Raw genomic sequence first — 15,198 nt, 5'->3', positions numbered from 1 at the left:
TCGGGAGGGTTGCTGGTGCCCATCTCCAGCTAACGTTCCGGGCGAGAGGCGGGGGCGGGGTACACCCTGGACTGGTCGCCAGTCTGTCGCATATATATATATGCTGGATACTTTTCCTGTGCAAAGTGCATAATTCATATGCACTTGCTCCAGTTTTCCAGACGCCGCTCTTTTGCCACTCTTCGTGTCAGTTTACCTTCTTGCAGGATTTTTATCATGCTTTCCATTGTTTCAGCTGACAGCTTTCTTGTTGGGGCCATGCTTCCTGTCAGTCAGCCTAACACAGGTATTGTTTTAGGCGCACATATTATGCGGCGGTTACATAAATGCTTCATCAACTTGATCTGAAAAGGATTTTTCTTTTTGGTATGTTTTACAAAGCCAGTGTGTTTAGCACTGAAATCACATACTTAATATTTTGTTTGTTTTCAGGGTTTTTTTCTTTTTACTGTGAAATGAGACAAATGACTGATTATCCTCTGAAGGTAGCAATTTCACATTATTTGCCAAGGGCTCCAATGTCTCAAACATGTTTGAACTTTTACATAAGTTACATTATTTATTCATAACATTTGTACCATACACTTTTTGCACTGCTGTTTCTCACATGTGTTACTGTGAACGGACCTCCCCACATCCCTCATTGGGATTTTTGCATCTTTTGCAGCCTCTTTGCCCGAAAGAACTTTGGCACTTTGTCCATCAATGCTATGGCAACGAGCTAGGCCTAACCAGTGACGACGAGGATTATGTCCCTCCTGATGACGACTTCAACACCATGGGGTACGTCTACAACACTACACAGAAAACTGCTGCCACCATTCTAAATATTTCCATCTTGCGTCGTCACTCCCCAAAAGCAAGAAAATATTGAGCAATAATTGGTGTGACATCTCCCTTATTATAGGATCCTGGAAATGGAGGAGAGTGTTTTAAGGTTGATACTCTGTTGTTTCTATATCTCTTTTTTTAACTAAGGAGAAATTATTTTTTTGGTTAATAACATTCATTTGCAAAACTACTTTCAGGTTTTTTATGTTGCCCTTTGTTGGTTGTCTGGTTGCAAAAAGGGATCACAGAGTGTCAGACAAGATATGAATTATTTGTGAGCCCTGTGAAAACACTGACTGGGTAACCATTAGCTACTAACAATGCTAAAGAAACAACTGAAATACTAAGAGTTGGACAATTCTGAACACTGATTTGTTTAGAAACAACTGGAGTAAAACTGTGTTGTTGTTGTTGTTGTTGTTGTTGTTGTTGTTGTGTTTTGATCACTTTAGAATGAGACAAAACCAGATTTGGACAAGTTAAACCTGGACTGAAATATTCTTACTTTTACTTTTTGAAGGACAATTTTGTTTAAAGACTTCATAATCCGTTTTATTTATGGTTTACATTTTGGTTCTTGTATTTTATTTGGAGATGAATCAAAGGGTTTGGATTCCTCTGAACAGATAGAGAAGACTTTTATAACACAACAGAGTGCTGTATAGCCTTTCAGCTGCATTTGTCCACAAAATCACTGAAACATAGGGCCTGGTCCAGCTCTCCATGCTTTCTTTGTCCTCGTCTTCATGGTCTTATCATATCAATCCCACCCCATTTTAAATAAACAGTGGCACACACCGGGTTGTGTGGGGGACAAAAGAAGAGTCAGATACTTTTAACTGAAGTAAATGAATCATGAGTTCTGGGTCATTTCTGATGTGTGGGCTGAAAATGAATTGTTTATAACTTCTAATTGGAACTGAAAAGCACAGCTTTCAAAACTCCTCATAAGTCGGTTCAGTCTCCTCGATTAGATTCTACAAAACAAGAGGGCTGTGTGCAGCTTTGGACATGTTGTGGATTTTAAAAGAAGCTGATGTTTCAAAGATAAGGAAGTGAGTGGAGTAAATCACAGCTCTCTGTTGCCCCCAGGTTCAGTGAGGAGATTCCCAATGAAGAGAACGAGATAAACAATGACAACTTGACAAAGAACAGTGCAGACGCCAAGCCTGAGGGGAGTCCTCCTTCACTACACAAGAAAGTTATCCCAAATAACTCCCTCCCAAGTCCTGGAAACCATGACACAACCATCACTGTAAGTCCCTGATGGGGTTTTACCACCAGCAAAAGCATTATTTTAAGTCTGTCAGAGAACTTTTTGATGGGGTGAAACATCTTTTAAGCTACGAGACCATTTTTCTCCTTTTAGTTTGAAATTCCCGCAGAAGAATTTGCAGACTGCCTACCACACGCTGAGCTGCTGACGGTGCCCCTAGTGGTGGAGGACAAGAACGACACCAGCGGGCCTGGTGGTCCCGTCCCCTCACCTTCGCTGGACTTTAACGACAACGAGGACATCCCCACTGAGCTCAGTGACTCTTCAGAAACTCACGACGAGGGTAGGTAGTGAACTGAACCTGGTTTTCCCTTCAGCAAAAAGAACATGACACAACACAAAAGTGTAAAAGTCTTTGTTTTTGCGTTCCTTTGCTATGTAGGTGAGGTGCAGGCCTTCCATGAAGACTTGAATGGCAGGCAACATATCAACGAGGTGTACAAGTTCAGTGTGGACAAGCTCTACGACATCCTCTTCACAGAGTCTCAGTTTATGAGTGACTTCATGGAGCAGAGGCGCTTCTCAGGTCAGTAATCCTGTCTTTAACTTGTCTGATGGACCTATTTTAGGGAGGGGAAAAAACTGAAAACTGTCGTTTTTGGATCCAGATATTGTGTACCACCCGTGGAAGAAGGAGGAGGCAGGAAACCAGACCAGAGTGATAATGTACACCATCTCTCTGTCTAACCCTTTGGCACCAAAAACTGCCACCGTCACAGAAACGCAGGTGATGCAGAGACTTTTTGTCTTGAAACTCTCAGGTTTTTTTTCCCCATGAAGGAAATTCAACCCACACATTTCTGGTTTTGTCAGACTCTGTACAAAGCCAGTCAGGAAAGTGAGTGCTACATCATCGACGCCGAGGTGATCACGCACGACGTGCCCTACCACGATTACTTCTACACGCTCAACCGCTACATGCTCACACGGGTGGCCAAGAACAAGTGTCGGTTACGGTGGGCACTTTCAGTTTATTTTGGAGACTTTTATTCCTGCCCTGCTTCTACATTTCTAGCTTATAACCAGAAAAATGTGTTTCTGTCTCTTAGTGTTTCAACAGAGCTGCGGTACAGAAAGCAGCCGTGGGGGCTGGTAAAAGGATTCATTGAGAAAAACTTCTGGAGTGGACTCGAAGAGAACTTTCGCCAACTAGGTAAAGCTTTTTGTTTTGTAGTCATTCCTTCACAAAACATTGATTGATACCCTATGAAATGGGGTGGATGTGAAAGGAAAAACCTTCTTTAAATAGTTGATTTGTTGATTTGATTATGTCACAACAAAAAATGGCTAAACAGTCTCATTAAAGAACAAGTCCTCTTTGAAAATCAATTTTTAAGTCTTGCTGCAGATTTTTGGATTTATGGTAGCTTGGGGACTTTGACAGGATCATTTTAACACATCTTTTTTTTTTTATGAATCCTCTCCAGGTCTGGCTACGTTTAGTTTCATTGTCCTGCTAAAAGTTGAACCTCCGCCTCTGTCTCAAGTGTTTTGCAGCCTGGTTTTCTTCTAATATTGCTTGTAATTTGCTTCATCTATCCTCCCAAAACTAATCTTGCCTCTACCACTCTGAAGAAATACACCCACACACCATCATGTTGCCATCACATGTTTCACCATGGTGTGTTTAGGGTGATATGCTGGGTTAGTTATTAGGGAAGTTGTGCATGTAGGTCATAAAGTTTAACTTTGCTCTCTTGTGACAAAAGCACCTTTTGACACATATTTGTTGTGGATTTAAACTAGTATTGAGGTTATAGCTTAAGGGAGTTTTATTGTGAGGGGATTGCTTTAAAGGAACTAAATTACAAAAAAAAAGTTTATTATTTTCGCTACAGTTCACAGTCATGCTCTACTTTATGCCGATGTATTACATAAAATCCCTCCAAAATGCATTGAAGGTAGTGGTTGAAAAATAAAAGGCTCTAGAGGCATGGAACTTTTTATGAACATAACATTCAAGCTGAGTCAAACAGAGAGCAACTTGAAACTGGGTTAACGTTTGTTCCTCTTTGGGTGAATATAAGGAAAACAGTCAAGAAAAACCAAAAAGAAACAGTATCAACTTAGAAAAATCTAAGAAAAAAATCAGCATTACAGAACTAAAATTAGCTTTGCTCTAATGTTGGAGGAAATACAGCCTTGCTTGATGTTGAAATAATGACAAGCCCTTTCTGCAAAACCAACCTACACGGATAAATAAATCCAGATTTGATGTTCAAATACTATTTGCTCTCAAATGCAAATAAGCTTGAGTAAACGATTACAGACAGGCAGCAAGACAAATATCCACCTATGCTGCAGACAGAGGCACAAGCTTAGTACATTAATTCACTTCTGACAAATAAGCCGCATGTTTAAACACCACTTGCAGTTAACTGCTGGTTTGCTTAATTAGAGCGCAGGGCTGCTCACCAGAGTAAGGCAGGAGTTGCAGACACCACTAAGTTACAGTCGCATGAAGTTCTTCCCTGAAAACGGACACAGATGTTTCTGTGTTGCTGCTAAGTTTGACAGCAAAAAGAGAGAATAAAACCACAGAGAACCCATGCACCTCACGTCACATCGCGTCCCATCCTGACAATGACGGAGGTTTTCTACCTCCCCTCAGAGGTGGAGCTGTCCAAGCTGGAGGAGCTCCTGATGGAGACCCACCAGCTGTCTCCGAAGGCCAAGGTGGTGAAGAACGCTACGGTGAGGCGGAAGAAGAGGCCTCTCCCCCACATGCGAAGCCAACACCTGGATGAGGCCCTCAGTCCTGTTACCACGCCGACAGACGAGGAAGTGATTCAGAGGATCAAACATGTGGTGGGCTCCACGCAGACGAGGCACCAAAGTCCAGAACATCATCACCTGCCAGGAGGCCTGGCTCTGTACAGCGTCTCCAAACTGCTGCTCATCATCAGCTTTGTGTATGCTCCAAACACACACACACACACGCACCCCCCCCCCACACTCACACACACACACATAGCACTTTGTGCACCATTATTAGGTAAGTCTTAAAAAAAGATCTGCAGTGCTCTTAGTTAATTAAAATGTTAAGAAATCTAAAGCATGAACCCAAAGTTTAAGAAAGTAAAAGTTGGGTTTTGGCTTTCTTAAGAAAATATCTACATATGCACAATTATTGTGCAACTATTGCCCAAAATTATTACCACTATTGCTAAATACAAAACTCACATTTTAACTCACACTTTTTTTCCCCCATCTCTCTTTTTTAATTCTCATCTTTTTAAGTGACAACTATAAACAAACAACTTAAAAATTTCCAGTAAACATTTATGACATCTTAAAAGAAAAAAAAAATCAGTGGTCAACACAGGCTCTGATTTTTCTGCTGTTCAATAACAGCGATAACCTTTCCATTCACGGAGTATGTCAGTTTCATGAGCTGTTGACGATCATCTTTTTCTGCAGCAGAAACCTTGGCCTCCCAGAGGTTTACTGCTTCTATGTAAATGTGCCATTTAGCAAATGCCTACAAGTTCTTAAACGGGTTCAGGTCAGATGAGGAAGAGGAACTTGTTATATTATAGAGATCTCAGCTTTTACGTCTTGTTCAGTGGTGGTTGGGTTCCAGACTTACGTACTTTGGCCATGGCTCTGAGTTCTGAACGTCTTGTACTTCTAGGGACTCCAGATAGGTTGCAGTTCTGGGACATGACAGAACTGTAAGATGATGGTATCCTGGATGCGTCACATTCGATTCTTCTCAAATTCTTGGCTGTAAATTTACATCTTTTTTTATGTTTCTTTCCATTTCCAAAAACATAAAAAAATGTGATGGTTCTGTGATCACCACTTGACATTCCAGCAATTTCAAGAGAGCTGTATTCCTCTGAGAGACTTTGGGTATTTTTTGACTTTTCAAAATCTCATTTTTGAGACCCATTTTGTTTAAATAAAAGAAGCTGCCTAATAATTATGCTCATCTTAATAGGTTGTTGATCTCCTTAGGCCCGACCCTTCTTCATTGCACAGATAACACATCCACTGTTATGCTTTAATACAATAAGCATTGCAGTTCATCCAGCTTGAAGTAAAAAATATATATATATACCTAAAAATGATTATATGGTCAAAATACTCACTTGCCTAAAAACGTTGCACACTTTGCATATTCAAACAAATGCTTATGTAGAGGTGTTGCACACAATGTCTGTTATCACTGTTTTACTTTGTGTAACTTCTCTCTCCTTTCCTCCCACTGCCATCTGTAGGATCTGTGTCAGGTATAATGTTTTGTTGTTAGCCAGGGCCACATGCAATACTGTGCAAAAAATAACAGCTCTTGCTTCTTTATATTTCTGCTTCCAATAATAGTGACCACAAACACCCAGATCTCTTCCAAGAGATCTGGGTAAATATCCCTGACGAACCTTTTAGATTAGTTTTAACAGTGCCTTTTATTATTAAGTCTTGTCTGAATGTCTGTAAATATGTGTCAAAGCACCTCTTAAAATAAAGATCCTACAGTGTGAATTCACAAATTCAGACAAATATGTGTGTATTATATTATATAAGTTGAGTGTCTTCAAGGCCCGATTCCTTGTTGGAACCTTACAGTTCATCATGAGGCATGAAGCGTGCGTGCGTGCGTGCGTGCGTGCGTGCGTGCGTGCGTGCGTGCGTGCGTGCATAAAGTTGTGTACTTCACTCAAAAAAATTAAGGCCCATGAGTTTAAGCACTAATTCTAAAATGTATTATTTTAGAATTAGTGATAGAATGTTTGTTTTATTTTATGTTTCTTGCTTTTTTTTATTTTGTGGCACTATTGGTCTTTATTCAAGGTAAGAAGGGCAGAAAGGTGAGGATCTCACTACTATGCCTCACTGAATCCCTATTATTTTTATTAAATAAATAATTAGAAAATATACCTTAATGTAAATTATAATAAATTTAACCCCTAAATACTGTAAGTGTAATGAATTTTAACTATGAAATAAACTTTAATATTGATTAATATCTCCTGACTCCTTAATGTGACTAAATTCTTCCCTGATGATACTGATTACTTTCACGCATTATTAATGTTACACATCAATTTGATAGATAAAGGAGGCAGATCTTCTGCCGAACCTAAATTGCTTGGATCAACAGTCCCCCATCTTCTCTCTTTGGAAAAAAAATATAGAGAAACAAGAAATGATTTGAGGCTTTTGCACAGAGCTTTAATTTCTCAGTAACTCACACGGCTCAGATCAATGATTCAGCTTGGTCGTGACATGCTCCAACGAAAAGCAGAGTTTTAACTGCGCTCCTCCTTTCTTCTTGTCCTCATTAGCTTGGTCCTGCTGGTCTTCCTCAACATGATGCTCTTCTATAAGCTTTGGATGCTCGAGTACTCAGCCCAGTCCTTAACAACATGGCAAAGCCTGCGGCTTCAGGAGAGGTACGTCGGCGTGGATCCATACTCCCCTCATGCTTATTATCTACGCAGGAGTCTTTTGTGAAAGCAGTGCGAAGTGATTAATGGTCTTCATGGAGAGACACAAAACCCAATCCGCAAAGAGGCTGAGCAGAGTTCTGCTGTTGTTATTTTCACCAAAGGCTGCCACACACACACACGCAAGCTCACGCGCATACATACACTCCCTCTCAGACATACAGACTAAACTATATCCATATGGCCGCTCATGTGACAGGAAAACACTGTTTCTAAAATTACCCCTGAATAGCTTTGGGCTTACTGAAACAATTTACCAAACTGTTTATTGGCAGTCACTCCAAATGGAAATCATGCTTCAGCGGCTTCACCCTAAATGTGTGCGTGTGTGCGTGCGTGTGTGTGTGTGCGCGTGTGTGTGTGTGTGTGTGTGTGTGTGTGCGCGCGTGTGCGTGTGTGTGTGCGTGTGTGTGTTTGTGTGTGTGTGTGTGTGTGTGTTTCCCAGTAAGCTGCCTCAGACCCAGATGGAGTGGGCTCAACTTCTGGAGGCGCAGCAGCGTTACCACGACGCCGAGCTGCAGAAGTGGAGAGAAATCATAAAGTCGTCAGTAGTTCTGCTGGACCAGGTACTGCAACACAAAGAGGGGGTTTCACGGGCTTCAAACCATGAGAAACGTCCAACGCACGGCACGGCGCTGCTGTAATTTGACACAACTGGAGCTGAAGGGTTAAACGGCCCCTTCACTAGACATGAAGTCTCTATGGACTTGAGTTTGGTGGAGGAATATGAGACAGGAGGCCTGTTATTACTTCACTGCTGCACCTTAAAGTTGAAAATTCTTTACTTTCTAAATGCTGCAGCTCAGATTATCCATGATGTGAAACATGAAGTTCAACAAGGATTGATGACCAGTTGCTGCAAATTATTGGACACACATTAAACAAATAACACTGGACAGAAGAAATTATAAACACTGCATAAAATTAGCATTGAAAATAACTATTTTAAGCACAACTTAAGGTTTATTTAGTGACAACATTAATCTGCATATTTTTATGTAAAAAAAAAAAAATCTTAGATGCATGAAGCTGAAAATATTTCTCTGCAGCTCATTAAAATTTGCCATTTCACATTTCCAAGTATTTTGACAAATCAGTTGAGGCTATATCTGAATTACAGTGTGTTACAAATTATTTACACCCCTGGAGCTTTCTCAGATTTTTTCTTGTTACAACCACAATATTTTGAATAAATGAGCAAAGCAACCAAAAGGTCCATGGCAGCTCTGGATGAGCTGCAGAAATGCACAGCTCGGGTGAGAGAGCCTGTTGACAGGTCAATAGTTTACCACAAACCATATGGGGCCCACCCCCATAAATTAAGAGTTAAATTTTGTCACATGACAAAACTCTTTGGCTAATATTCGAAATACTATATGTGGAGGAAAACTAACACTATACATCAGCCTGAATACAAAATCCTCACAGTGTTAGCATGTGGTGGCAGTATGATGCTTTGGAGAAACCATTAAGATTCAATGATAGGAATGATTGGTTCTGAATGCAAACATCCCCTGTGTCTACGTTTCTCAGATTATTTTTGAAAAGAAGTTTGGGAATCAAGTTTGTCTTGCTTCCACTTCACAATAATCCAATACTTTATTACTCAAAGAAAGTTCCCATGGAATACATCAAAAACTCTGAGCTGCTTTTTTCAGTCGATTTTAGAAGCGTATGGTTGTAACTTAACACAACGCAAAACACATGAAAACTGTTGAAAGGCATTGTAATCTGTCTGCTTTGAGACCCCAAAAGACAGTAATTCTGCCAATACCATCCATATATCAGACACGTTCAAATGCGGTTTGACCATTGCATTTTAAAAGATGTTTGTATTTCATAATATTTTCCCTGTCTTTAACACACTGGTGTTTTCATCTTCAGATGAAAGACTCATTGTTGAACCTCCAGCGAGGCATTGGCTTGAGGGACTACAGCTCTGAGACCGAGGAGAAGAAAATCCGCTACCACTGACACACCACCACAAGGCCATAAGGGCATGCAGTGCAATATAAGGACCTGTTTTGTTTGTCAAGAGGTATGGAGGCAGCAGCAGGGCAGAGAGGGAGGCGGGACCAACGGTGAGCGGGTCCAAAGACACAGAGGAAAGGACAGTAGTAGTTTCTGGAGCACCCAGAGAGGGGAGCACTGGAGGTGTTCCCAACATCTCTGAGGCATCGCGGGAAGACGTGAGACCATTTTCGTTCTTTACACCAGTGGGGAAATGTTTCCATTCAGCTCTTTTTTTAATTTCAAGTGCATCCTACTGTAAGCCATGTCAACAGGAGAGTCTCCGAGATACAGAAGGAACTACTGCATGCATGTAGACAACAGTCCTCAGTGTCAATATGGTCCAGTTTCAGTTGATGTACGTCAGGAAGAAAAAGACCAGAAAAGGAGAGACCCAGTCAAAGGACATGGGTGTCTTTTTGAGTCTTAAGCATCTCTTGACTGTTCCAAAAAACAAAATCGTTCCCTCAACGTCCATGCTGTAGCGTCCCTTTAACAAACCTCTCGGTGATCCCGAGCAGAGGTTCAAACAAAACAACTGGTATCGTAGCCAGGAGGTCAGCTTTACTGACCCCTCGCCTTGTTTGAACCTGGCCTACATGGTTCCTGTCGGGGCTGGCTCCCTGTCAGACCGGCCTGTCAAAATGTTACAAATCTGTAACATTTGTAAGCATATATTGCCGAGAACCCAGTTGGTCTTATCAGCATACAACACCAATCAGATCGTTACTAACCACTACTTACAATTACGTCTCCTCGTCCTGATGAAGTGGAATGTATTAGTCTGTCAGGACTTGATCAGATCTTCAACACAATGTAACATTTAAATTGGGGGACTCTGCAGTCGGGCCAGTAGGGAGAACTGCATTCTTACGTGTTTTATTACTAAACTGTGATGAAATCTCTTTACAGATGTTTCAAATTGGAAAACATTCTATGAATATATTTGAAATATATAGGAATATTTCACTATTTAATATATATTTCAATATAAATATATATAAATACATGACCTATATTTATTGTTAATTTATGTACATAGAGAAATTCTCAGAGCTCGAGACAAGTTAGAGTTTCTATTGAAAAGTGTTTTCTTCTACGAAATGCATGCCAGATATGTCTGTGACATGTCCAGTGTGCAAGTATGATTCTGCATTTGCGCGATTATATTCGCGCTCCTATGTGTGTGTGTGTGTGTGTGTGTGTGCGTGTGTGAGAAAGAGTGCGTGTTGGTCCTTGTGTGTGCTTACACGTGTGTGCTGGAAAGTGTGACATTTTTACCATTCCACACTCGTATGTTTCTTACTTTTTCTCCTCTTCTGGCTCCCTGCAGCCAGACTGCCTTTATTTTATTTCGAATGCTGACGTGTTTTTGGATGCTGCCTTGCATTATTGTCCCACCGGGGTCCAGTTTACACTAGAAGAGTTTTGTTCCAAAGTGATGTATCCAGAATCTGAAAACAAAACGAACTCCTGCTTTTGCAAAAAGTGATTGGTTGTAGACGTTAACACATTTTTTAAAAGGATATTTATTAGAAGAAGGTCCCAATTGAGTGAAGAAAGTTATGATTTTCCTCATTTAAATGGATATGTAATATTTTGGATGAAAACCCTTCCTTTGCCCTCTGTAAGCAGCTCTGTCGTCACCACTCCGGTGGCTTGACCTCTCTTTGCTGAACAGGAATCTTTTGACATTTTGAGAAAGGCACTAAATGTTTTGAACCACTTCTATGTCTGGAATTGCAAATAACTAGATAGTAATTTGGAAATAAAAACGGAATCCTTCAAATCCTCTTTAAATTTAAGTTCTAACTGATCAAAAACAGTGAATGCATTAATGATGACACGTCTCAAAATGCCAAACTATCCCTGTAATCCAGATTATTGTAATTTCCCTCTTCTTATTTCAAGTGTCTGTTTTGGGTGCAATAAAAGCATGAAAATAAACTTTACACAACTAAACTGAACCAAAAGTAAAGAGTAGAATTGCACCATCACAGTTTCTCACATTGTTTTAAATGGAGTGTTCATCATGTATGTCATGTACTATATATATATACATACATATATATATATATATATATAAATATCTATATGTAAGAAAGGAGATGCGCTGTAGAGCATCTTTGGAGAGTTTCTTTAGCAAAGACCCCCCCGTACAGCACTTCCAAAAATGAAGAAAGAAAAGATTTCCTCATTAAACGGTGAAGCACTTTAAGGCCTTTTCAGGTAGAGAATAAAAAAAAATATATATATATATAATGGTTGCGTTTAGAGATGAATGTAGAGGAAATACTACACTGGTGATTTACAACTTTCAAACTCATTTGACGTGTTTTGTTGGAAACTGAGATCTTTCCTAAACACATCCCGAATATGAAAAATATCAGATGTCTCTATGTTTTCAGGCTAAATACGGGAAAAGTGAATTCTGGATGCCCCCGCTCTGTGTTTTAATGGTGGGCATGGTGAAACTTGGAGAGAAGCTCGTTAACTGGATTTCTGCTATGCTTAATGTAATTTTAAAAAGTCACAAAGTTATGATATCAGAGGAAAATCTAGAAGTTTGAATGTGAAATGATGTTCCTTAGGGTTCACTTTTAAAGTCCTGACTACCACGGTTAACAGAGAAGCTGTGCTTCATGTAAGTGATGGTGAAGGAATGTCATATTTTTTTCCAAATAAAAATATGGCCGAGATGCTTTAAAGGTTTGTCTTTAAAGGGGTATTTGAAGTGTTCATTTTACACAAGCAGGTGTTTTTCATTTAGAATTTTAAATATCGTCAGATAGGCATGGGCCGGGTTATTGTCCTCGTGGTTTGGTAATGTCAGTATCTCAGTATTACAGTATTATGGTATTTACATAAAAGAAAAATAATTGTATAATATGAATTTTGTTGATTTATAGCAAAAAAGAAGCAATCATTCTTATTGCTGCTAAAATGACATAGTTTATACTAATACTGTTGTAATAATTTATTTGAATTTTGATAAGCAAAAAATATCCACCTACTAAATTTAGGTGCATTTTTTAAGTAAGTAATAAATTTTTTTTTCTTTGTTGCTGCGCTCTTAATAGAGCAACATGAGGATAACAATCTGATATTAACAGGCTTGTTAGTGGGGCTCTCTGCTCCAGTAGGGCCTGCACTGGTTGCTTTGCAGAAACGGCACTTGCAGCTCGCAGATTGTAGCTTTTAAAACGTTCCTGTAAAAGGAACGACGGGTAGAGCCCTTTGAGTCTTTACTCCGTGGCTGTCTGCAACTTGAAATATTTCCAAGCAAATTGGTGTTTCTTGTGATTGAGGGGAAAGTGAAGGACCCTTTATTTCAGCCACCTAACCAGCAGTGCACAGCAACAGGTGGTGGAGGGTTCAGAGTTTTCTCCAAGCAACTGGAGAAAATCTGATCACCCCAACAATTTTTATGGCATTTCCTGACTTTAAACTGCAGGGATGACTCAACGAAAAGTTTTTTTTTTAGCTGGTTTTCTGACCTTGGTATAACTTAATACCTGTAGCCGGTCCATGCCTATTCTCACAGCTCAATTTGGATAAAACAAGTTGTCAGAATGTATTTCCAGCTACAGTTATGCAAAATTTGACTTGCACAAGCATAAGCAACAATCAATCCCTGTTTGCTTTCAGTCTCTCTTTTCTAGCTTGCACTCGCACAGTTAACCTGTGTTAAATGAATGATTGTATGGTTGCTCTTGCTGCTGTGTAACACAGGTGGCCCAAGTGGGTTTTTTGTTTTGTTGTTATTATTATTTTTCATTATTATTATATCAGTGATAACTAAGAGATTGCGTGGTTCAGTGATTGCACCCAGTTCGGCACGGCGAGTCCGCCGTGCTGAACTTGCGGCACTGTGTTAACCCAACTGGAATCAGGCGCAACCTCCTGAAAACGACCACTGATCAAAACTCCTGGCAAACACTCTTCTACAAGTGTGTCTTGAGATAACATGTTCTGCTGTATTTCTTTTTAAAAGCAATTCTACTGTATTTTTTTTATTATTATTCTAGAAGATGTTTTCATCTCTAGACTTTTAGTGAGATTTATACACAAGATGAATATACTTTAAGTATATGTTGTGTATTTCTGCAGTGTGCACACAAACACACTGACAAAAGAATCCGGCCTGCGCTGCGCGTGGGTCTTGACTTGCTGATGACTTTGCCTCAGAGAAACCGAAAACAACAGAAGTGGCTTTCTGGTTCATGTGAAGTAGAAACTGGAAGTATGAATAAAGATTTTTAAAAATCCAATCAACTTGTGTTGCTGTTTGTTTGTTGGTTTTTGTTGTGTGGATGGGAGGTTTCTATTTAGAGCTCTTTAGGTTACAGGAAATTCAAGAGAATAGCTAAATTTCCACAATAAGACGTACAAAACGTGCACTGTGCATCGTCTGAGGAGATTCTACGAAGAATAGAAAAGACAGATTGCATGGCATATCAATATGAAATATTCATCTGTCACTGCACTTTAGTATGAAAACTGATTGATAATTCATGGTATGTTCTGAAAGCACTGTTATTTTGGGAATTGAAGCTTTTTATAACCTTGCCTGGTGAAGATGAGCTTGTTGTTGTTACTTGTACTGCTGTTAACTTTTAAGTATTAATTACTATGTCAATGTGTTGATTATTTTTATTTTTTTTTCTATTTGCATTTAGTGAAATAGAAATAAGCTTTCAAACATTTAAGATGGACACAAGATGTGCTACGGGAAAAAAATCTGTATCATTATCAATATCAAAGCCATATAGAGCCAGATTTAGTTAATTGGGATATTATTAAAAAAATTAATTTAATGCAGTAACTCAACTCACTGAGTCAAACACATTAATTACAGACATGGTGATACATCTAAGACTTTTTAAAGATTTTTTGCTTACAGCTAATGAAAATATGACATTTAGGATTAGAGTATTACATCATACCAATAAAAACAAACATTTTAACATAAATGCGAGCTTAGTGAAAGTAAAGCTATAACTTTCTTCAAGCTACTTTTCAGACAAACGTGCCTCATTAGAAAGCATATTCTGATGTACTGAATATAATCCCAGTAAAATAACACACTACATTCCTTTAGCATTACATTGTACACGAGTCGTGAATGTGTTCCACTTAGCTCACCAGTGACGCAAATCAGCAGTCTCTCCAATTTGTTTTTCCTGACACGTTTTACCCCAACAAGAATCTCTGCTGGAAATATGTTGCTTTAACATGGATTTGACAGGTTGTGAAAGCAGATATAAAGTTCAGATAAGGCATCACCTACAGTGCTCATGGTTTTATCACTTCTTTAAAGAAATGTCTGACTCGACATGAGCAGGCAGCTGCAGCCTTTGCTGCACTTGGAGCATTTTGCTGAAGTGATATCTTGCATTATCGTATTTCTTCCCCTGTAATATGACTCGAATTTGACACAAAAGATATCTCAATGGTGTTCAAGTTAATTGTGTGCGTCTGACTAATCATAAAATTTAATAATGGCCAAAGTCTAGCTGTTCTTTGAGCAGGTCTCTCTAAAACACAAAAGAGCTGTTCAAGGAAAATGTGCAGAATAGGTAACATGATACAGACAGGGAGTCAATACAGTTAGTTATTAGTGTCACTGGC

General features: G+C 39.4%; 1 protein-coding gene across 14 annotated transcripts in view; it reads left to right on the top strand.

The window, feature by feature from the left end:
* The window catches only part of gramd1bb (GRAM domain containing 1Bb), a 97,726-nt gene extending 83,888 nt beyond the window's left edge, over positions 1 to 13,838 (top strand). For 12 of the 14 annotated variants that reach the window (XM_017308230.1, XM_008425941.2, XM_008425953.2 and 9 more), the window contains 12 exons: positions 668 to 783; positions 1,924 to 2,086; positions 2,201 to 2,390; positions 2,490 to 2,633; positions 2,716 to 2,834; positions 2,921 to 3,063; positions 3,157 to 3,260; positions 4,719 to 5,019; positions 6,331 to 6,342; positions 7,396 to 7,503; positions 8,003 to 8,123; positions 9,442 to 13,838. In XM_017308230.1, coding sequence (XP_017163719.1) covers positions 668 to 783; positions 1,924 to 2,086; positions 2,201 to 2,390; positions 2,490 to 2,633; positions 2,716 to 2,834; positions 2,921 to 3,063; positions 3,157 to 3,260; positions 4,719 to 5,019; positions 6,331 to 6,342; positions 7,396 to 7,503; positions 8,003 to 8,123; positions 9,442 to 9,531 — 1,611 coding nt within the window. In that variant the 3' untranslated portion in view covers positions 9,532 to 13,838. The remainder of the gene's footprint in view (positions 1 to 667; positions 784 to 1,923; positions 2,087 to 2,200; positions 2,391 to 2,489; positions 2,634 to 2,715; positions 2,835 to 2,920; positions 3,064 to 3,156; positions 3,261 to 4,718; positions 5,020 to 6,330; positions 6,343 to 7,395; positions 7,504 to 8,002; positions 8,124 to 9,441) is intronic. The other 2 variants (XM_017308229.1, XM_017308233.1) reach the window with 1 other exon arrangement.
* Positions 13,839 to 15,198: the final 1,360 nt, after the last annotated feature.

This window comes from Poecilia reticulata, linkage group LG13, assembly GCF_000633615.1.
Source record: "Poecilia reticulata strain Guanapo linkage group LG13, Guppy_female_1.0+MT, whole genome shotgun sequence".
In the NCBI taxonomy this organism is placed as follows: Eukaryota; Metazoa; Chordata; class Actinopteri; order Cyprinodontiformes; family Poeciliidae; genus Poecilia; species Poecilia reticulata.
The sequence above is the reverse complement of the archived record's forward strand: the minus strand, read 5'-3'. Positions and strand labels throughout refer to the sequence as shown.